The following is a 24332-nucleotide window of genomic DNA, read 5'->3' as shown; positions in this document are numbered from 1 at the left end:
CGTAATCTTGACCTCCCTGTCTCTGCGTGTTCATGGATGTCTGGAATGTCTCTGAAATTGTGGTCTTGATTGACTGCTATGAGGTCTCACCTTTGGTGTCAGTGCTACCTGACCCTGTAGACTGTTGGCTTCAGGTTGACAGTTAATTCAGAAGAATGCACGATAAAGGGCTCAAATCTTGCAACCATCCACAAAACTGTGCAGGTGTCCTGATGTGGACAGTGCTGTGCCGTGTTGGTGCATCTGATCCCAAATAATGTATCTTTCTGAGTTATCTAATCCCAAAGAGGGTTATACTTGTTCTCAGGGCATTCTTTTCCCAGTCTTTAGGTTGCACCTTTTCTGGCTTTGAGTCCAAGAGTTCCTGGTTCTGGTGTATCATCCCTACGAATATAACAGTGTATGTTGATCTCATATGAGTCTGTTCAATCGTGCATGTCCTGTTATCCTATTACATTTGTCTCTATCACAGTTGCCCCTTCCCCTTGTTGATTAAGTGGCTTTCAAATACTTGTGCATGCTTATTATAGTTACAATGTGTTCCTGTTTCAAATACAGTTTGCTCCCTTCCACCAAACTTAAGTGAGTGTGATCAGTGGGTCTTGTTTGCCTGTTCTGATGTGTGTGTGTGTGTGTAACTCTCTCTGTCCCAGACTGTACGGAAGAGCATCCATGCCACAGTGTAAATATCTGTCTTTCCCTTTCCAGGGTAATTGCCTGATTGCCGCAGTGTCCTTGTCTTCCCTCGGTCCGGTGTCAGTTTAAACTCTGCTTTTCTAGTGTTGGTGTGTTTGCTGTCCCAGGTCATGAAGTTCCCTTCACAATATTAACAATACTGATAAAACAACAGCAGTAGCAATCACAGCCACAATAACAAATGTAGAAATAGATTTTGTCAGCTCCTAGTAGAATATATTACAAAGTCAAATTATGTGGAAAAACATACCATATAAACTAGAAGAAACGTCTATAGAAAATGTTCTGAATGTACAATATGGAGCACCCATATGTATCAGAGAATGTTCCGGGGGCTTTGTCTAAAAGGTTTCCTATATTTGTATTAGGTAATCAATACAAACATCAGCAATGAAACACCATCAAATAACAATCCCATCTAAATTATGACTCATACACCTTCAGTCATCATTACCATATATTGTTTAAAGAAACTGACCATCTTATGCATAGATAAGTTCAGCTTTTGGTATGTTGCGCATGCGACCTTGGTATAACAATCTAAAACCTATACAATCTTTGGATACTGCATAATGCTTACCTCATGGATTCTACCACTCAAGCCTATAATTTTGTTACTGGTGCTTGTACAAGAAGGAAATTCCATGCAGATACCACCCTTTCTGCAAATATCATTTTCTTTCAATTGTTAACCTTACTTAGCCTATATTACGGTGTCTTTTTCTAGAGCCAGACTTCTGCTGGAATATGCTATCACCTTTACCCTGTATTATTGTTGGTTTTCTCCTCTTTTCCAAATAATGCAAACTTACATTTTATCTTGCTAAGGAAATGTGTTGTGCCCATAATGAAAATCATAATGTTTCTAAGTAAAGGTTGCAAAAAGGCATCGCTGTCAATACTTAATGTCTGGAAATTTTAACTTATCCCTGGTGTAATAGGTCTTTGAGGGGATCCAGAAGACCCTTGTGAATTATTAGACGAATGTATACAAGATGTGTTCTAGGTTAACTTTACATGAGAAACACCAAAATATGTCACAGGAGTCACCGTAGGTACCCTGGATGTCAATTCACTATACACGTAAATTGCTAATAGAGAGGATTTTGAAAGTTTGAAATGACTAATCCTTCTAAACAAGATTTAGAAAGCCAATGTGAATTGTATCATCCAAATCATGTTTGAAATATTGGATCATGACTACTTCAAATGGCAGAATAATTTCTATTTGTAGAATGCCTCATTTTCATCCGCTCAGAAATCAGGATGTGCAACGAATGTCCCAGCTATTTGCCAGTAGAGTACCTAGCCCTACAAACATGGATTTACTTGCTAGCACCAAAGAAATTCAAGGACTGATGGCAGGGTACAATGTTTTGATTGCGCCAGTGGAAAAACAGTAATATCCATCAAAACTGCACAAAGAAGGTGTCTCCGAAAACGAGAGGGAACCAGGAGAATGACTGCGCTACTCTCGCGTCCTGCCCTGCATGAGAATGCCGCCCACAAACTCCCCGGCGAACCACTGGGAGACAGACTGAGCGCGTGCACAACTGGAGCTTCCAGAACGGTGAGCAAGGGAAAGTGAAAGCGCACGTTGTGCTGAATGCGCGAGCCATACGTGTGCCGGCTGTCTGGGCAAGTGCACATCTGAACGTGAGCGTGCGCGTGCACATCTGCTCAACGACAAAGTATCTCGCTAGCAAGACCAGAACAAGGAATAACAAGTCCTGGGTCCCAGGAGAGGGCCCGGGTGAATACCAGTGAATAGCAGGGACTCCCATGCCTAATGGGAGATGCCCGCGTCGTGCTGCGTTGGAGGTGCTGGAGTACCGCGCCGCAGTACCAGGTGATTTTGCACGTTTCCTAGGGGGGGGGGGCTGACTTGGGTGGTGGGTGGGGGGGGCTGGCTTGGGCGGCAGGCGGAGGACTGGCTTGGTCGGAGGCAGTCTTAGTGGCGCGAGGAAAATGCCTTTGTGCTGGAGGCTTGCAAGGGAGACAGGCACATCGCGTGCCTGTAGTGGGGGGGGAAGGGATGTGTGCGCGTGTGTCTGTCTGTGTGTGTGCCTGCAAGCGTGTTTGTGTGTGTGTGTGTGTGTGTGTGTGTGTGTGTGTGTGAACAGCATGCCGGAATCAGAGCGTGTGTTCACGCGCGCAACCTGATCCGATTCCGGCAGGCTGCACGTGCCAGTCTCTTGTCTCCTCTTGTTAGTCCTTGTAAGCAGAACTCGCAGGTGCGAGACCTAAAAATGAAATGAAAACGAATTAATTTGAAACCATACATCACATAGAATGTAAAATGTCCAGATAAAGATTTAGTTTTTTTGGAATGTTCATGCTACCTGGTAAACCACATGTCAATTTGTAATATGTTATTTGTGAAATGCAGACATTAATAGCATTTAATTATTACTATACAAAGTCCTACTATCCGATGAGCATATTAATAAAGTATGAAAATATATATTTGATGTATGAATTAAACTGTTTGTGTCAGTTGCATTAATTAGTAGTACAGTTCCTACAGTAAAATACAATTGATATTCGAAAACTAAAATAGTTGAATCACTAAGGTTTAGAGTAGTTTCTTCTGGACTGAACATTTTTAATAAATGGCTTTACAGGACATTTTTTTTCTAGTATGTATGCAAAGTGGAGACAGTTTAAATGTGCCAATTGAAAATATGAATTTTTGTCATACCAGTGGTGGGACTCAATACATTGGATTCTGGTGGAAAATGATCTCTTTGGATAGCCCACATGCTCAGAATTGATTTATAATTTTGGATGCTTTAGTGTGATGTCTGCACAACAGTAAAATTAAAAAAAAAGAAGATTATTTGTGTTTGTATGGATCATGGTTCTCACCTATGGAACATTTTGAGGATATATTTGATAACACATCTGCAAGTGTTTTACAAATCTTACACTATATATTTGAATGTGTTTGACTTTGCGTATCGTAATTGGGATAGTTATGGTTGTGTTATTTTGAAATTTGGTCCACTTTTACTAAACATTATATCCCTGTCACTAATGGTATGCCATCCTCCAAAAAGTGATGAGTAGTGATTCAAAGTAAATAGATGCGAAAGAACTGGTAGTATTTTCAGAATTGCAGAGCTTGTATGAAATCTAGTTTGTGAAATTGTTCATTATCAGGATACGGCTTGCAAAGAGTTACACGAAAAAGTAAGACGTTTGGAAATGACTTAAAAAAGGACTTTGCAGGGGGCGTGGCTTGGATGGCAAGGGGAGAAGCAGCCTAAGTCTGGAGGTCCGCTGACCCCGGGACAGAAAAGCCAAATAAACAGCCAGAATTGAGGCCGTTTCGTACTAATTTACGGAGCAACAGAGGTCGGAACAATACAGGTCCCGTCACAGCGCGCTGAGGAGGAACGATCGCAGGCTAACACCGTGTACTTAACTTCAAGGCAACTGATACCAGTACGGGCAGGAGACCACCCATAATGGCGCGGATATGAAGGAGAGCCGCTCGCAGTGAAAAAAACTTCACAGCCACCCAAGGCGCCTAAGGTTAGTGCGCTTGCAAGCGGAGCAGAAAAGCCAGACAACCCGCCAAATCACGAATAAGGGGAAATCAGAACAAAGAGAGATCAAAACTGCTAAATCGAGCGCTTTTTGCCGTAAGCAGAAACCGAAACTCCCCACGGCGCGGTCATTTTGGGACAAAACGAAACTCACAACAAACGAAGCATCTGGGAGGGGAACATCATAAGCGCTGCAGCACGAGCAGAAAACAGCAAAAAGAGAGCGACCGTAGGCAAAAACGACCGAAGGTCAGAGCGCGCTTTCCGCTAAGCACAAGTGTAAGACATCTGATCAAACAAAGAGTATATAAGCCATCCGCTCAGGTGCAGATACCCCACACCGAACCCGAAACCCCCCACGAGCGCAGCCATTTTGGAACAAAACGAAACTCACAACAAACGTAGCCTCGGGGAGGGGAACGTCACAAGCGCTACAAAAGACTAATACAAGCAGAAAGCAGTAAAAGAGAGCGACCGGAGGCAAAATTGACCGAACAGTATCCCAAAACTAACCGAACCGAGGGGGCGCGTTAAAGTGCGCATTAGCACACCACATCAACAGCCAACAGCAGCCACAGCACCCCAGGGCTTTACAGGCACTCAAGGCGCCCAAGATCAGAGGGCGCTCTTCCACTAGGCAGAGAGTCAGACAACTGAGCAAAAGAGCACCAAGAGGAGGCAAAATAAGGAGTATAAAGTCGCGGGGACTCCACACCGAAACAGAAACAAGGCCTGCGGGAGAAGAACACCACAGAGACGAGCACGAGCAGCAGACAACAACACCAGAGCAACACCAACCGCAGCCTAGGAAATACCCAACAACATGGCTGGAGGCGACAGTAAGGCGACACAACAACTAAAGAAAAATAGGCTAGAGGGCACTGTCGAATCACCAATTAAACAAAAAACGGACATAAACAGTACACTAGACTGTATCCTCAGGAAGCTGGCAGACGTCCACGAACTTGCCAAATCAACCAAAAACACGACAGACAAAATAGAACTCGAGCTAGCAGCAATCAGAGCTGATATCCACGCAACAAACAACAAAGTGGAAGTAATAGAGCAAAGAGTCAGCGACATCGAGAATCGCTCACAACTAACGGGCAAAGCCATACGCAATATCGCCAAAGCAACCACGGACCTCCGCAGACAAGCAGCGGAGTTCGAAGACCGCAGCAGAAAGGGCAACATAAGAATTCTAGGGATACCTGAAGGTGAGGAGGACAAAGCTGGATCGTGCGTTGCACTAATATAAAACCTCATCCCAAAACTAACAAACTTGAAGTTCGAGGGCCCCTTTGAAGTGGATAAGACATACAGAGTTCCCGCAAGCAGACAAACGGGGAGATCTAACCCCAGACCGATAATTTGCAAACCGCTACGCTCTCATCAAACCGATGCCATCTTCGGCGTAGCAAGAAAGAACCCCAACCTATTATGGAATGGCCACAAAATCATTCTAACGCAGGATTACTCAAAGCCGACAGTAGACATAAGAAAGGGGTTCTTAGCCCAAAGAGACACACTAAGGAAACAAAACATCGCCTTCTCATTCACAGGTCCAGCAAAATTCAGGATAAACAACAAATGTAAATGTAGAGTATTTATATAGCGCACTTCTACCCGGAGGCCTTGTAGCGCTGTATTCATACCGCTGTGGAACCCATCCTGGCTTTCCTGTGAAATGTCCACTCCTGGGCACCCCCAAGGTGAAGCCAGGCATCCACAGCGCTGCTGGGGCCGTTGTGGAGACTAAGCAAGCTATTGCCCAGAGTCACAGAGTGAGACCCATGATTAGACTAGGCACCGAGGCGAGAATTATCAGGTCCGGGGAAATTGAGTCCAAGAGCCGCCGAGGCGGGAATTGAACCCTGGTCCCGGGCCAGACCTCTGCATCAGGGTCTGCCGCTCTAACCATTGAGCCACGCTTCTCCACTAAAGGTATAGCCATGATCTTCGAAGACCCAGCAGAGCTCGCAAGGTATCTACAAGGACCACCAACACAGGAAATGGAAGACTCAACGCCAACGGCAAAAAGGAGCGCCTCACCAGGAACGGCAGCCGACAGAGGCTAAGCTCTGAACATACACAACTTTATCTCGCAAGTACCATCGAAACGAACCATACAAACATGGATACTACAACAAAGCTACCTCTCAGAAACCCATAAGAAGGAACCAACGGAAAGGACTACAAGGAAAAAGAGACGGCAAAGGCACAACCGGCGACAATAAAGGAACTAAATGAACTATAGGAACTACATGCTAAGAGAATATGCGATCAGCCTCAAGCATTGCATGACAATTTACCACGCACTGTATGACAATATACCTCAATCTACCTCAGGACCCATCATGAAGGGCCCAGCCATCTGTACATATCCTTTTTAGTAGAAAATAAGTGTTAAAGACATGTTAAGGGTCTCGCCTCTCCGGGGTCAAAGCGGGAGCAGAGGGATCTTGCTGTCGCACGCCCACAGCACAAGGAAGGACTGGACTAAAGGAGGGAGGGGGAGGGGGGAAAGGAGGGGTCGCAGCGGGGAGTAAGTTTGTGTGTCGTGTAAGTCATGTTCGTCATGTTCGTCAAGTATGTCAAGTCAGTAGCATTCGTCTTGTCCAGGTCTCCAGCAGCGGGGCCGCCAGCAACTCACATAGATCGGCCTCGGCACAGAGGCAACATATCCCGAAATACAGGGGCAGGGTAAAGAGGGAGGGGCCGTCAGAGGCCAAATTACACCTAGCCATAGCAGCGGCCAACAAAGACAATAACAGGTAGTTCCACACTACTAGCGGACCTCAAGACCATCTCACTCAATGTCAAAGGGCTCAACCACCCAGTTAAGAGAAAGAAAACCCTAGACTACCTAGCCAAAACAAAGGGAGACATAATACTACTACAAGAAACAAAACTATCCCTAGAGGAAGCAGACAAAATCAGAGCGAGATGGATAGGCCAGGTAGCTTGCTCACCAGCGGTGGGGAAAAAGAGAGGGGTAGTAACCCTGATCAGTAGCAGATCTAACATATCCATAGAAAGGGTGCAGCACGACAAGGAAGGTAGACTACTGCTCACGCAGCTCAAAGAAGAGAGGAAACAATACTGGTAGCCAACATCTATGCACCCAACACAGATGATATTCCATTCTGGAGGAGGTGACGAAAGAGCTAGAATCCAGCCCCCCACATAACATGATGGTAGTGGCGGGTGACTTCAACATGGCACTAGACCAGACGCTGGACAGACAGAACAAGTCTAAGACACGCACCCCAACTTCCCACAAAACGCTAGTGAACCTTTGCAACAAAATCGGCCTCGCAGACCCATGGCGTTTGCAACACCCTGATACCAGAGACTACACTTTCTACTCGCACCCACACAACTCCTACAGTAGAATAGACTATATCCTCATCTCGGGCACCCATATACATCTAACTGAACACACAGATATAGCAGCCAGAACATTATCAGACCACGCATGCATCAGCCTACACCTAGTGGGGAGACACAATTAACAACTAACTCGCAGATGGCGACTCAATCTCACAACCTTAGCCAAACAAGAAGACAGAGTCAAAATCCAGAAAGCCATCGCAGACTACATTACAGACAACGGAATCCAAGACACAAATCCCGGCACGGTGTGGGAGGCACTCAAGGCAACAGTAAGAGGGGTACTAATAGAAATAAAGGCGAGAAGAGATAGAGAGGCGAGAGCCCAACTCGAGCAGCTCGAAAAGGACATCAAAAGTCTAGAAGAGAGACACCGCAAATCAGAGTACCCTAACGCAATTCACGAAAAAGAAATACGAATTCAATAGAATACTTAGCGAGCCTGCAGGTCCCAGGATAAGGAAATACAAAGAAATCAATCTATGCGAAGCAAACAAAGCAGGGAAAGCACTAGCCTCTTACCTCAAACGCAAACAAAGGCATCATAGCATCACAACAATCACTGACACCTCAAACAAGACACACACCAGACACAGCGAGATAGTACACACATTCAAAGAATTCTATGAGACGAAGGGCTAGACACTAAAGGAACGAAATCCTACCTTGAGAGGCTTAAACTACCGAAAATAACAACGGCAGAAGCGGAAGCACTAGGCCAGGACTTCAAAACCCTAGAGATCAAAACGCCCATTAAGTCTCTAAGTCCCCACTGCTGTTCCTTCTGGCCCTAGAACCACTGATCCAAGACATCATCACCAATACGAATATTGCAGGCATTTCCATCAACAAAACAACAGCCAAACTAGCGGCCTACGCTGATGACCTCCTGATCATCACAGAAAACCCGACTCAATCAATCCCCTCACTCATGCATTCCATCGACTTATATGCCTCACACTCCGGGTACAAACTAAAGAGAGACAAATCAGAGTGCATGCCCTTGAATATACACACAACTAGAGAGGTTCTAGGGGACTCTGGTCTGACTTGGCAAACGCACTCGATAAAATACCTGGGAATCACTTTTGAGAAGCACGCTCGAAAAAAATGAGGAGAGCACATTCAAGAAAATAAAAGAACTACTGGAAAAATGGTCGCCTAAATTCATTACCTGGTGGGGAAGAGTAGAAACAGTCAAGATGATGGTCACACCCATAGCTAATTACCTGGCCAGTATGCTCCCATTAGCACTAACAGATGACTTCCACAAGAAAATAGACCAGGCTCTCAACAAATTCATTTGGAGAGACAAAAAACCAAGACTAGCTCTACAAAAATTAAGATTCAGGAAAGAACTAGGAGGCCTCAATGTGGCAGACTTAAGGACCTTCCAAACAGCCAGTATTGCCAAGCAGGGCCTACACTGGGTAATACAAAACCAAACATACACACCAACGTGGCTAGCCCTAGAGAAAGCCATCCTCAACAACGTAGAACCTCTAACTCTCCTAACATCCAATAAACAATCCCTAAAAATGAACCCGGTGTTCAAAATAACAAAACATGCACTCCGAAAGGTAGATCAGAAACTAGAAGTAAGCCTCAGGAATTCGAAATGGGTAGCACTATGGGCAAACCCCAGGATAAAATACAAAAGCAAAGCCCTAGACATAGGTACTTGGAAAGAATTAGGCCTCTCACACCCGGCACCCCTAGAGGAGAAAGGCACACCGCTCACATTCAACACCATAAAGAGCAGGTTCAACCTCCCAGAAATGGAGCTTTACAACTTCCTAGCCATCAAAACAGCAATCACTAAAGCCAACCTCAGCAGCCAAACACCCTCAATTTTCCAACTTATGGAAAATCTGAATAAAACTGGTCACCATATATCACACCTGTACAAACTTCTACGGCCCACCTCCTCGAAACTGAACGAAAAGAACAAACGGCACTGGGAAGCTCAGATAGGCAGGATCCTAACAGAGCAGGAAGAAGCCAACATGTGGTCATCCCCCTCGAAAAACATCATATCCCCAGCACTAGCACAAACAAAATTCTGGTTACTGCACCAGGTTCACTGGACCCCGTCTAAACTAGCGAAACTAGGCTTAAGAGAAAACGACCTGTGCTGGAACTGCAACACCACAACTGGAGACCTCGAGCACCTAGTCTTCCGGTGCAACAGGGTAAAAAAGTTCTGGAACAAAGTGTTCAACTTCACGAACCAGACACTAAAATGCACCCTAAAGAAAGAGTTCTGCACTTTAACAACAGCACACATGAATACCGACATCAGTTCACAACAGGACATAAACCTTTTAGACTTCCTTCTAACAAGTGCAGTGAAAATTATATTAGCCAACTGGAAAAATACCCCCAAAGCCACATTTAAAGGGTGGATAAACTGGATAACTTTCTTGAGAGGAGCAGATAGTACAGTTCGAAAATACACCCCAGGGAGTAAACCAAACAGGGAGATGTGGTCCGCACTAGACACAGCCCTAGACCCTTTCAAACCACCAGAGACACCACCCAAACGCGCACCTGCACCCAAACAGACTATGAGGCCAAAAGCCGATCACCAACCAGCAACAACTATATGTTATATGTTTTTATGTTATGTTATGTTATGTAACAACAAGCTAGGAACCAAGACTGTCAAACCCAATGCAAAGTAGACATGGTTAGAACTAACCAAGAGGGTTATGCAACCAAAAAACGAACAGCCACTAACAATTGGCTCAAGACTTGTATTTGTATGTGCCAAATAAGCAGGATGACAACAGCAGCCAGTCATGTATATACGTCTGTATGTGTATGCTCTTTTTTATGTAAATGAAAAAAAACAATACAAATTTTAAGTAAAAAAAAAAAAATGACTTTGCAATTGGAATCCTTCTAAGAATCCGTCATAAGTTCTTACTATAGAACAAAATAAAACTTTAGACACTCACAATTTCAAAGAAATATCTTCTAAAAGTAGTAATAGATGATTTAGTGCAACCTGTAATCATGAAGGATCTCAGACAACCTTTAGTATGCTAGATGGTAAAGCTGTGGAAGAGATGTGCAATGTGTGTGTCCATTTTGCAAATGTCATCTCACGGTTCTCTCAAAATCCTTGCTTGATTTGAACTGGGTTAATAATATGAAGGCTACCAGAAAGGAATAAACAACATCTAAAAGTTATCTATAAGGTGCTGCAGGTGCAGTGGCGTTGATGGAGTTCACCCATCCTCAGTGGTGACTGTAGTGATATATAAACAACGACAGAGCTGAACTAATCGCAGACGGAACCCAGATTTCAAGAATCAAATTAAGTCCCTACTAGAACAGTAGCTCCACACCCCATTACATTTTTAACAAGGAGATGAGATTAAAAGAACACTCAACTCCACAGAGCCAATTTAGTTACATTTAATTTACCCTGCAGACTTGAAGGTGCAGATGTTTTTTAACAGAAAACTGTATGTTGTGCATGCCTTGTAAGATCTAGTCAAGGGTGCCCGACTCTTACACAGTTTGTAGAAATACTTTATGATGTGATTGGAAGCTGAAAGCTGCTGAAAAATATATTTCAGTCTGCAATCACATTCCACTTTCCTATAGAGTATGCATGCATGAACAATGCACACCTTTGTATGGGCTTAGGCAAGAATTAGATCGTAAAAAGAGGTTATGAGGCCAACACAGTCTATCCTTTTTCTGCCTCCTCCTCTTGACAGACAGACCCTGTAAAATCTTAAGCTTACTTGCTGAATACCATATTTTACATGCACTTTTTGAAATGTAATTGACCTATTTGATCTCCTCCATTTGCACTGGAAAATCTTTTCCCCATCTGCTAAAGTTTACTTCTGAGCATCTTCTACTGATGGTGACAGGGACATCTCAGCTATGGCTCTTATGTGTTACCCATGATGCACTAAAGTGACCAGAGCTGGTAATCTTGCATTTTTATATATGCTGTGTATCCAATAGAAGTAAAGGACGGGCAAGTTTAAAATGTGGTACGAAAAAATATTTCTATGACTGGCATTGAGAAAGGCTTCACAGCTGAAATGCGTCTGCCAAAACAAACATGGAATCCAAATACCGTTGTGTGCTCCAATTTGTTGGGAAATTATGATGTGCATGGTGGCCACTGATGTGACGGAGGCACCCGACTGCAAGTTGTTCAGCAGAGGCAAAGTGGCAATTTGTTGGGAATCTGTGTCGCTATTGCTAGAACCGCCGCCGACTCGCTGAGATTGAGTATTTGTCAGCACAAGTCATCATTACCAAATGGATGGACTTTGGTTACATTAATCAGTCCATACAGGTACTTCCCTATGGTCAGTTGGAAGTACGGCAAGGGGAGGAAATGCAGGGTGATTAATTTAATTGGCTGCACGTCTAATTTTCTACTCAGGGACTGACATTACAAAATTGTGATCGATGAGCGTGCAGCCACCCTCACTCAGAGAAGATTATTGGAAGAAAACACATCTTGTGATGGCGGATACAATGTTGCAAGACTGCCGAGTCCGTCTTCTCTCACCAGACTCTGTGTGTCCAATAGAAAAGAAGGATGGGCGAGTTTACAATGTGGTACGAAAAAATATTTATATGACTGGCATTGAGAAAGGCTTCACAGCTGAAACGCGTCTGATAGAGTTGTGTGCTCTGATTTGCTTAGAAATTGTGATGTGCATGGTGGCCACTGCCGTGAAGGAGGCACCCACCTGCAAGTTGTTCAGCAGAGGCCAAGTGGGAATATATATATATATTGATTGAGAAAGGCTGCGCCAGCAGCCGAAACGTTTCTCTTCAGTTACGGGGTCGAGGGAGACCCGAGATAATAAAGGAAGACCTATACCTTCGAACTTCGTGTGATTGCCTTCTTCCTTTTTTTAGTGTATGTATATATATATATATATATATATATATATATATATATATACACACACATATATACATACACACACACACACACATATATATTTAGAAAACAGGCGCTGACTCCGTGTGCTTTTCAAAGAGAAGTATTTATTCCATATGAAGGACTTTGACGCGTCTCGACAGACGTGCCCGTCTTGCTCACAACATAAAACCATAGAGAATTCAGCTGTTAGAGTTACCTCAAGTAACTATAACTTACGCCCTAAAGTAACTCCCACACCCGCCATGCAGCGCTTTCTGATCAATAATTTTACAGCAAATGTTGCAGTGATATTATCAATGATGTCATAGAAGATGTCATGAGTGATGTAATATGTTGGGAATTAGCAGGCATGGCTCACATGGAGCGTGGCTATGCAAAAAGGAAACAACAAATAATCCTGTTGCAGAAATCAAGTTCCCTGAAAGTGTGGTGGTTGGGTCTCGATGTCAGATTAACAAAGTAAAGCTAATTTACTAAAGAAATCTCTGATTTGAATCCCTGAATGGTGATGAATGCAAGATGAAGTGATATAGAAGCAAAGCTGGGCTCAGCTCGAACAGAGATATGGATGCCTCTTTATAATTAGAAGAGATAAAGACAGCAATTATAGACTTGAAATCAGGATAAACCGCAACTAGTTGTGGGCTCCCATCTGAGATGTATGCCAGTTGTTCACAATATTGCACCCAAAATGAATATCAATGTGTCAGGCAGCAAATGAATGTGGTTCTTTACCTTCACTAATAGGGAAGCTATAATAATGACATTGCTCAAACAAAAGCGAGACCCAGTGGAAGTGTTCTCATACCACCGACTATCAATGTTGAATCTGAATTGCTAAGTTTCAGGTAAAGTTCTGGGGCCCGGAATATCACCGCTGCTACCTGAGTTTTCCAAGTCACAAGTAGATGGACATCAGATATGAGATTACTAGCAGTGGTGTCCATAGACATGGAGAAGGCTTTTGCTATCCTAAATTGAAACTCTGTGTTCATGATCCTTTGCATGATGGGCATTGGCACAGAAATGATGTAAATAATTTAATTATTGTAGTCAAACCCAGTTGCAAGGGTAAAAACAGTGGATGTTACTTGACACACTACTGATACATCATGGCTCTTGCAATGGAGCCACTGGTGGAAAATGTTCCACCGGGAGAGTGTCCACAGCGGGATCAAAATGGGGAACTGCATACTCACAATTTTTCCTATTTGCAGACAATATGTTGCTTTAGGTCAGTATATACATGATATGCTGTGAGGTGAGTCAAAAAAATCCAGAAGTTCAATAAATGCATGACATACTTGGAGGTGAGATAGCACTAACACATATGTGCACAAAACAAAATCCACCACCCACTTAGACTAACAGACACAGCCAAATGCTGCTGGATCCATGTCCTGCTTAGAATAGATATAAATGTGGCATGCATGCAGGCAGTACCATTGTGGAGCATGCTAGTTTCACAGGGATATCAAAGATGGCAGACACACCTATGTGGACAAGGGCAGACATAAAAACTGTTGGGGATCTGTGTGACATCAATTCAATACACATATTACAGCATTTGAAACTCTGCAACTCTTATACCCTATTCCATCACATTGTTTCTAATTTACAATGAGTTAATTAGAACCTTTAAAACAACAAGGAACTTCGGATCTGACATACCACATACACATGAGGCATTTATGATAATGCTTGTTTTGAGTACTTTGATACGGGCAAAAACTCAACTCTGTTAAACATAACAAAAACATGTCTCTAGTGACATGTATGTGAAATATGGATGACAGTCGTGGATGAGAATTTAAGAGACACAGACTGGCAGTTATTAACAGGGTACCCGATATCTGTGTCTAGAAATGCCAGATTTAAGTTAATCCAACACCGCACTTACTTAACATGCAGTTGGGTACCAACTGTTCTCAACATTAACTGACACATCCATGAGATGTAATTTTGAATATGCTCATTTAATGCACATGCTATGGTCATACACATAGCACATTACTGGTCCACAATAGCCTGGATAATAAAACTGCGAAACAGGCAATAAAATAGCCAGTAATCTTACAGCATGACTGCTGAAACTCAGGGCCCAGACTAAAAAGACTAAATATGACAGCAAATGTATCCAAAATGCAAATAGTCTGGTGCTGTTGGACCTCTCCGCGGCATTTGATACCGTCTGTCATGAACAACTACTGTCGCGGATGAGGGAGTCCGGCATTCAGGGCACAGCACTTGCCTGGTTCGCATCCTTTCTTGAAGGGAGGAGGCAGAGAGTGCAATTAGGTGACCTGCTTTCCACCGCAACATCGATCACCTGCGGAGTACCGCAAGGGTCTGCTCTGTCACCTCTCATGTTTAACATATATCTACAGCCCCTGATTCGGATGCTCAACCAATTGGACTGCCAGGTGTACAACTACGCCGATGACACCCAACTCATCATCCAACTGGATGATAGTCAGGATGCCGCTGCAAGATTACACAACATCTTGAGAAGCACGGCTAATTGGATGTCCGAGAACTCCCTGAAAATCAACCCGGACAAAACCGAGGTGTTGCCAATCACCTTAGTTGGCAACCCATGGAGCGATCAATTTTGGCCCAGGGAGCTGGGTACTCCCCCGGAACCGGCGACAGTGGTCAAAAGCCTGGGCATCCGTGTGGACGATAAACTGTCCATGAAAAACAGGTCACAGCTGTGATAGGCACCTGCGTTGGTCTTCTCCGACAACTGAGGAAGGTTTCATCTGTGTTGTCTTTTTCCTCTTTGAGGAGCGCGGTCTCCGCTATGATCTTAGCCAGGCTGGACTATGGCAACTCGCTGTATATAGGATTACCACAAAAACTATTAAAAAGAATGCAGATTGTTATGAACGATGCTGCGAGACTCATATTTAAAAAACCAAGGCACACACATGCCTCCCCCCTTTTGCGTGAATTACATTGGCTGCCAGTCAAGCAGAGGCTAATGTTCAAGGGGCTTTGCATTGTTCATAAGGCTCTGTATGGAAGGGCACCCCATTATGTGAAGGCACGTTTGTTTTCCTATAGACCAGCTAGAGAGCTTAGATCTGCTGAAGCAGCCCTCCTTGTCCAGCCGCGTTGTAGGTTGGCTACGGTGGGAGGTCGTGCATTCTCACATACTTTACCAGCGCTATGGAATAAACTGCCTCCGGATCTGCGAAAGGACATTAAGTTAATGTCTTTCAGAAAGAAATTAAAAACAGTGCTGTTTCAGCAAGCATGGGGTCGTTCCTAAATGATAAAATCTGCTGTAGCCCCTGAATTGCCTGTGGACCCTGTCAAAGCGCTTAGAGACCTCTGGGTTATAGTGCGCTATATAAATCAAATAAATAAATAAATAAATAAATAAATAGTCATGATGAGGAAGCCTAATATTGCATCAACAGTAAAAAATGGAAAAGAAAACTCTTCAAATGTGGGGAAGCAGAAATCTCGGTTATGACTACACAACAATGGGTTACAGGAGGATCCAGCCAGATAACCAACTGGAATATGATATTCCCTAAAGTAACAAAAAAAGATGATAATGGACCATCCTGAATAATCAGAATTAGACGAAAAATGGGCCAGGATTGAGCAACTGCACTAAGGCATTGCCTGATCCATGGAGTCTATATTGTTTTCTAGACATGAATGCCATATGTAAAGACTTATTTCACTAGCATTTCAATACTAGACAGGTACACACATGTTTAATTAACTATTTAATTGAACTTAATATATAAAATTACATTTTATTATTATATTTTTTTAAATCCTACCTACAGTTAAATATGTATATTTACTGACAAAATATTAAAAATTACAAAATGTTGTGTATATAATTACTTTTAAATGATTTAATTATTTTTAAAAAAATGTTACATTTATTTGAAAATTTAAAAAAGATTAGTAACGTTTTATTATCAAATATTTTATATTTATATGCATTGTTTTCGGACATTAAGTTACATTTATGTATATATTTTAAAAGTCAAAATATATTAATTTATTTAAACATTATTTCTGATGGGGTTCTATTCTAAGTCCCTGCCTCCGTTATTTTCTACAAAAGAGTGTTGCAGTACCAGTGGTTGTGTGCCCATGTATAGTGCTGGAGTTACTCCAGGTCTGAGCTGGAGTATATTTACTTCTGTTCTGAGTCCTTTTACATGTGTAGGTTTAGTCACCTCTAAATTTCCCCTTGTGAATAGGCCCCTCATCACCTTGGATAATCATTGGCGTTGGACTCTCTTATTCAATATTTATGGATAGCTACAGAAAATCAGCCACAACTATATTTTTTAGAATACTTCGAGTCGTCTTTGCTTATAGTTATCTACACCCGATCATTGTCGGCCATCTCTGTCTTGGAATTCTTTATCCATAATAAATCTGACAACTTCCAGTGAGCACAATCAATGGGGCCATTTTGAATTATGGTGGAGTCCTGATATAAATCGATAGGGCCCCCTGCTGGACAACAAAAAGCCCCTCTATCCCATTAAGACATGGGAGAGCACCAAGGGTTCTGATGCTGGAATCTCAAATGGTTCCACTATTGGAACTTCTTGAGATCATCAACTGCAGGGGTGCTGGGTCACGGTGACGGATGCCCTCTCAAATTATGGCAGGGTGATCACCACTCCACTGATTTTCCCTGCTCAGGCCACTATGCAAAGGCATGAGGTACAAGGGCAGGAAAAGAGAAATATCCCTGCTACACAAAGTGTCAATGACCTTTGTTTTGTTCTCTTTCAGCAATAAATCCCCACTTTGAGGGTTTGTTGAGGAGATGGAAACAAGAGTTCCAAGTGAGCCTCAACAACGTGCATTAGAAGGTTAAAAAGAGTAGAAGTAAATAAAGAAGTGAAAAATACGAGATCAAATATTACATCATCGTAAGGGGAGATAAAAGTAATGAAGGAAGACATGGCTCATTACAAGTTTAATGTAAGAAAAGGAAGATATTGTTATGAGATGCCCAGCTACTTAATGGGCCACATATTCCAATCCTGGGCTTCCTGGTTGATGTTATTAATTAGTGTTGTCAATACCCTGCAGTCGTGATGTGAGTAAGAGAATAATGAAGATAATAAATTAAAAATCAGATGCTTCAGGCATTACTTTACTGAATAGAGAGATCAAGAGTTCTGTGAGAGTAGTTGCAGATTTAAGCAGTAAAAAATGTGCATGCACATGTTCATTTAGTGTAAACTGAAGTTGTATTTCACAGTTGAAGAGGAGAGTTGGTTGGTTGGTGAAAAACTAAGTGACATGTGCATGCTTTAAATGACTTGCTGGTTTGAGGATGCTAATGTGGAGGGTTATGAATTGTATGAGAAGACTCCCAGAGTTTAGATAGAGGAAGGATATGTGAGACAGAAACATGCTCTTAATATCAGTAGGCATTGTAGTGGATTAGTTTGAAAATAGCCTGCTGGGTGTTACCATCACTTGGGACCAATTGTCTACACCTGTGACTATCCCCTTATATGCTGAATCATTCCCTATGCAGTCAGGGTCAAAAGTTGTAAGTGGTATGCAGGTGTGCACTCAAGTCATGGGGCGGTAGATCATTTTCAGTAGCCTGTCCCACACTGTGAAGCTCTCTCCCACAACAGCTCAGGGCATTACTCTCTTTCTCCAGCTTCAAGGCAGCCTTGAAAAACGTGTCTTTCATCCATCTTTATTAAGACTGGCACCCTGAGATCTATGTCAATTCAGTGGGCACCTTGTCAATGCCATTATGTATGTATGCATCCATCCATTACTTACTCATTCACAACAGCACAACATGGATCAGCAGCGGTGGAACTGGATCCTTTAATCAAAAGCCAAGCAAGCCCTTTGAGAGTGACACCTGGGTGTTTTATTTCAACCCTTCATTCTAGGATCATGATTAATAACATGGACATGGCATACAGATACAACAATGTAACCAATACAAGACTAGCCCCTTACCTACTCTAAAGATCAAATCATCTTCAATGGGGTTCTCTTTCCTTTTGCTGGTGCTGTACATGCTGGCCGGCCTCTTCACAGCTTTTTGCTTCACATGTCCACTTCCAGGTGACTTCACCCGCCTTTTAACCCCCTCTGTGGTGGGTGACACATCCGTGGACTTCACTAACTTAAGCCTAAATGGGCTTCCCCTTATATGCTGATCATAAAGTCTTACTGAGAGAGTGAAGTCCCCTTCATTTGGAATTGTGTACAAATATTCGTAAGTGCCATTTTTGTTGTCCAGTATTTCGCCATCAGATACACTACCATCGGGTGTACTTAGTTCAGCTGTGATATAGGCACTGCCAGATTTACAGAGTTCTCCATCCTTGTCCTTAGTGGTAATTGTGAGTGACATTGGCTGGCCAATCACAGTCTGTTTCAACCCTTCACCTGTGGCCACTGTTTCAAAGGCCACGGCGTTAGTGGTCAAAATCGTCCCCAGATTGTGAATAGACTTCTTGACCCCTTCGGTTTCCACAATGAAGTCGAGCTGGTCATTCTCATGCGGCTGCAGTGGCATCTCCTGACTGGCAAGGTCATTCAGCTTCTCACTCATCTGCTTTTTAACCAGTAAGACCTCAGTTTCTGTCCCGTGGTTGAGTGACTGGGCTGTAAAGCTGCTACAGCTTTTAATGTTCTCCTGTCCCTCCAGCAAGGTGTCCAGCTGAGTTTGAAGAACCTGGGGAGATGGTAAGATAATGATTACCAATATGACAATGTGGTACATACTACTTCCAACAAACTACACCGGAGCACAATAACTGTTGTTGTTGATCAGATTTTATCTGTTTTCACAAGTCCAAAGAAACATTGTTGCATTGTTGGAGTTTAAATTTGGTAAGAAACAACATCATTATGTACAGTAGAATATGGGCATGTTTGGAGGATAATGTTCACAATAACACAGTAGTGTTAGTGTAACTTTTCCTAGTTAATTCTGCCATTTAACTTTACCCAAAGAGGCCCAACTTTCCACCTCATGTTTTAATCCTATATTTAAATATTAATATTATTATTATCATAATTCCCATGTATCATAATCCCCTTGGTTATGTTATAAGGGGATGTCTGTGCCAAAGCCCTTTCTATCCGATCTTTAACCATTCAATTGATTGATAGCCATAATGTCACAACAATGTATCAGGCATGAAAGACAAACTTCATAACATCTTTAGGACTTTTCTCAACACCATACTCTGTCTATTCCGTTTCATTGAAACACTAGTTTCTGTCTGCTTCCATGGTCTACTGTGACTAAGGAAATGAAGGGGTAAAGGTTAGAGGTCTAGATCCCGCAGGAGCCTCTTTAGTAGCATAACTGCACAGACACATAGAATGTGATGGCAGATCTGGGCTACCCGGCCCACCTAATCTCCCCAACGCAGGGTACCTACTTTTAACACTAGGACCCGGCTTGGCCTCCAGTTTTCAGCTTGCTCACTTAGTTCTATTGTTAATCTGTGTTTAATAAGCCCTCTTCGTGCTTGTTAATATTCAAAGCAATAAAATGTCACTTTAGACAGTAGGCATACACTTGTTCCAGTCCCACATTAATGTAACATTGCTTCAATACTTCAATGCTTCAATGCTTGACAGTGCTTTTCGTCCAGTAACACATATAACAGGTTTCTTGTGGTGTGAAAATGTACTGTCTATCTCAAGGTTTAGACAGGCATCAGGACACATAGGGCCATATGTATCAAAATGTTTTGCGATTCTCAAATAGCGATTTTTTGCGAATCGCTATTTGAGAATCGCAAAACGCGGTGTATGTAGGATTTGCAAAAATTTTGAGAATCCTACATATTCCTTAATTGCGAATCGCAAACTGCGATTCGCATTTAAGGAATACCTCCCATTTCATTCCTATGGGCCTATAGGAATGAATGGTAAGACATTCGCAGTTTGCGAGTACCCATTAGGTACTCGCAAATTGCGAATGCAATTTCAAGGATGCAAGGGTGTCAAAAGGACACCCTACTGCACCCCTGAAATAAGCATGGGTGCAGATGTGGCGCTCATAAATGCTTTAAGGGCATGTATGTACGCCACATGGGACTTTGAAAAATGCACAAATGTGCATTTTTCAAAGAAATTGCAAATTACCACCAACCTGAAGTTGGTGGTAATTTGCGATTCCTTAAGCCAAAATCGCACAACTTGGGTGCTTCTTACATTGTATTTAAGGAATTCCTTAAATGCAATTGCAAAATAGGGAAACGCAAATGTTGCGATTCCTTATTTTGCAAGTGGGTTTTTGTGCGATACATTGCACACTGCTAAATTGCGATTGCAAACATCAGCGTTTGTGATCGCAATTAGGCTTGATACATATGGCCCAAAGTTTTGATGCGAACATATCAATAGACAAAACATTATTGAGGAAAACAACATAATTTTTTCATATGTTTATTTTCCTTTCAATACTTTGCATTGTGCATGTATGTATAATGTGTTATTTGTATAAAGTGAATTTAGCCAAAAGGCAAGGATATAACTGACCAGTGATTGGGAGGTAGCTGGCTTCTGGAAGCGGATGTGTGCTGTTACATCACTGTAATACAAGATTCTTTATAGAGGCAAGGTGGTATTCACTCACACCGTCTCTTGTTAACAGGGTACAAATCCCTGTATCCTCCTGTTCCTTTTATTGGCTCTTTCCTGTGCTTTCCCACACCCCCAGTAACTTCCTTTTAACCCCCTGCACCCCTTGCACATTTTTTCCTCTTATCCTGTCTTTGCCTTGAGATCTTCCAATGAACTGCAGGGATTTTGAAACTCTGAAAAAAACGAAGGGCCTCATTTAGATCACAGCAGACGGGTTACTGCGTCCCAACGATGACCGATATCCCATCCGCCGAAATATAAATCCCATAGGATATAATGGGATTTATATTTTGGCGGATTGGATATCCATCACCGTTGTGATAGAGTAAACTGGCCTCCAAGATCTAAATCAGGCCCAAAATCTCCAGTCATTACAATCAACTTTTGACGTATATTTTCAATGGTTTTATTTTGCCATGGATGTTTTTTTGGATGGTATTGGCCTTGTAAGTGACACCACTAAACGTCTTGACCCAATAATGAGAAGTTGCCAGAGTGGCAGACGCTATCATGTTTAGCACAAAATTAGAATTCAACTTGGCAGCTCCTTTGGATAAAGACTTGCTTAGGCACCATTTGAATTGTCTATATACAATCTCCTATGCCGTGCCCCTGCTGCTGATGATGCGATGATAAATACATAGTGCCTCAGAAGCTGAAATGTAATAGGTTTATTCTTGTACAGCTCAGCCAGTCATGCTTGAGCAGACTTTGCACAGAACTAGTTTCCTTACTTTGTGTTTAAGGCCGTAGTTCACCTCCAGTTCCATAAGAAGAACACTCTTTCGCACATTTAATGTCTTTTGGAGCTCATCAAAAGTTGTGTGAATTTCATCTACAATGCTGGCCTTCTGATTGACTAATTGATGGATGATTTCGGACACCAACCGAAGTGCACTATCAATGTCGGGAAGCCTGTAGAAAAAGAACCCAAGCAACATATTATTGTCAATAGATACACATATCAATAATATGCTATCAACATGGGCATTACTCTTGAAACAATTCATATTAATCTTGTAATACAGTACTATTTGATTGTACTTGATAGAACTTTGAAAAGTCTGACTTGACAACAAATCTGGAAAAACTAGAGAACACCTCTCTATTTAATTTTTTTTTCTGTGGCACCTATGTAGAGAAAAGGGTCAGACCTGGAGTGGTCATTGTGAGATTCGATAATTTCTAGGGTGGGCTGTAAGCTAGGTTGGCTGCTTTCAGAGCATGATGGGTTGCCGTGACACAACCAGGCCCCCATTCCACTATTTTAGTCATGGCCTCCTGCAGTGTGGGTCTGGAATGGACATATGTGATGGGATGATTTTTAATTTCCAGTCTGGCCTTTCAGATATACAGCTTTTTGTCAACTAACTAGCATAGAGACACGCTAACTTAGTCACATGAATTACACAGGAAAGAGGTAGCTTCAAAAGATCGGACTGTGGGAATCTTGTGCCTTCCATTGAAAAGCACACTTCTTCAGCTTGAACCTTCAATGAGTAGCACAAGAGGGCAGGAATAAGTGTGAGTTGCTGCCAATGTTGATAGTGCCACTCACATTATTAGACCCAGGCGCCATCATTATTACAGCATCCCCATAGCTCGCCTTCGCTTAAGTGACTGAGGTGACAGCAACTGTCTTCAGCTTGTCTCCTCCTCTAATGCCTTAAGTTCTTCTCTGGAGGGTCGTTGTCATACAAACTGTAGAATCGGTAGCTCGTCTTACTTCAGGGCTCCACCCAGCTCAACACATTCAAAAGGACTTTTCTGAGAGCTTTCATTTGGCTTTAAAAAGCTTGTTCTGTATCTTTCAAGTAGTGCTAATCCGTTCTCCCTTAATCGCTGCTACTTTCAACCAGAATTTATCTATGCTCTCTCTACCGTATCATCCTGCCTTTATCCCTTGAGGTCTGCATTGCCCCATTCCCGATGCTCAGTGACCAGAGGACCTATAAAGAGCTCAAAGTGAGTCATTAATAGAGGCATCATATTTACAGAGAGTGATCAGGGAGGAACGCATTCTGGAGAGTGCGGTTACTGCCTACAGCAACCAACTGTTCCAGTCCATTCTGTAAGGAGAAAGCCTTTAACTCTATTAGGATAGCGGAAATAGATGGCTATATGTCTTCAAAAGAGGACAAATCTAATGTTCCCGAAGCAGTTCAATGTTCACAATTTAATGTCAGTGCGGATTTGAATTATTATAGGATCATGTGTGCGGCTCCAGGATGCTCTACAGTCATAAGCACATCTTACAAAGAATAGGAAAACCCTTTTACTGCAATTCTCTGCCGTTTTATTTACATGCTACTATTTTATTAAAATTATTTTATATTATGTCGTAGATTATTTCATGTTATATTAAGTTATGCTATGAGTTTGGTAAAGTGCTTATTTTTTTGTTTTTTACCAAGGGTCATCTTGGTACTGCTGAAGTGCTGTGGTTTAGATGCTACTTCTAAGAAGGACCAAGGACCCTCTTTCAAGGATTACAGGGCACTTGAAGGGAGAAATGTACTTTTTTAGTGTGCAGGAATTGAGGGCCATGTCCATTAAGTGTTTTGTGCGCAATGCACAGGGAGTTAAAAACCACATGCTATTCCATGGTCAACCAATGACACACTTGAATGCCTGGGGGAGGAAGGGGGACACATGGTTGCAGCTTGTAGCCCCTTTCTGAGGCCAATGGTACAGGAGATGCCAACTTTCCTCCAGGATACGAAGGATGTGTTACACCTCTTGGTTGATGTTCAGTGCTACGTGGAGACCAATTTTTTTGGCCTCCATTGATGCAGAGTCGCTGTACACCTGCATACCACAGGACCACACACTGGCCACTGCAGAAACCTTACTTCGAGACAGAAATCTTAACGCCCTTACACCGGTCTTCTTCACTATAAAGTGTGCACACTTGGCTATGAAAGAAAACATTTTCTAGTTTGAGGACTGCCTATACCTTCAAAAGTCCAGAACTTCGATGGGCAGTACTTTCGCTCCCATCATAGTTTCTGATGGTGATCTGACAGACACGTCAGACAATATTTTGCCTCACTAATTGATGACACTTGGTGTTATCTACACACCGTCTTATAAATCTGGATTATAGATTGGAAGACTAAACTACTTTG

At 42.6% G+C, this 24332-nt stretch overlaps 1 protein-coding gene across 4 annotated transcripts in view; it reads right to left on the bottom strand.

The window, feature by feature from the left end:
* The window catches only part of TRIM2 (tripartite motif containing 2), a 424869-nt gene that overhangs the window by 90428 nt on the left and 310109 nt on the right, over positions 1-24332 (bottom strand). For all 4 annotated transcript variants that reach the window (XM_078676945.1, XM_078676941.1, XM_078676944.1 and 1 more), the window contains exons 5-6: positions 21939-22119; positions 18553-19276 (exon numbers count right to left, since the gene is read on the bottom strand). In XM_078676945.1, the coding sequence (XP_078533071.1) occupies positions 18553-19276; positions 21939-22119 (905 nt within the window). The remainder of the gene's footprint in view (positions 1-18552; positions 19277-21938; positions 22120-24332) is intronic.

The sequence above is a fragment of the Lissotriton helveticus genome, chromosome 2_1 (assembly GCF_964261635.1).
Source record: "Lissotriton helveticus chromosome 2_1, aLisHel1.1, whole genome shotgun sequence".
Classification (NCBI taxonomy): domain Eukaryota; kingdom Metazoa; phylum Chordata; class Amphibia; order Caudata; family Salamandridae; genus Lissotriton; species Lissotriton helveticus.
The sequence above is the reverse complement of the archived record's forward strand: the minus strand, read 5'-3'. Positions and strand labels throughout refer to the sequence as shown.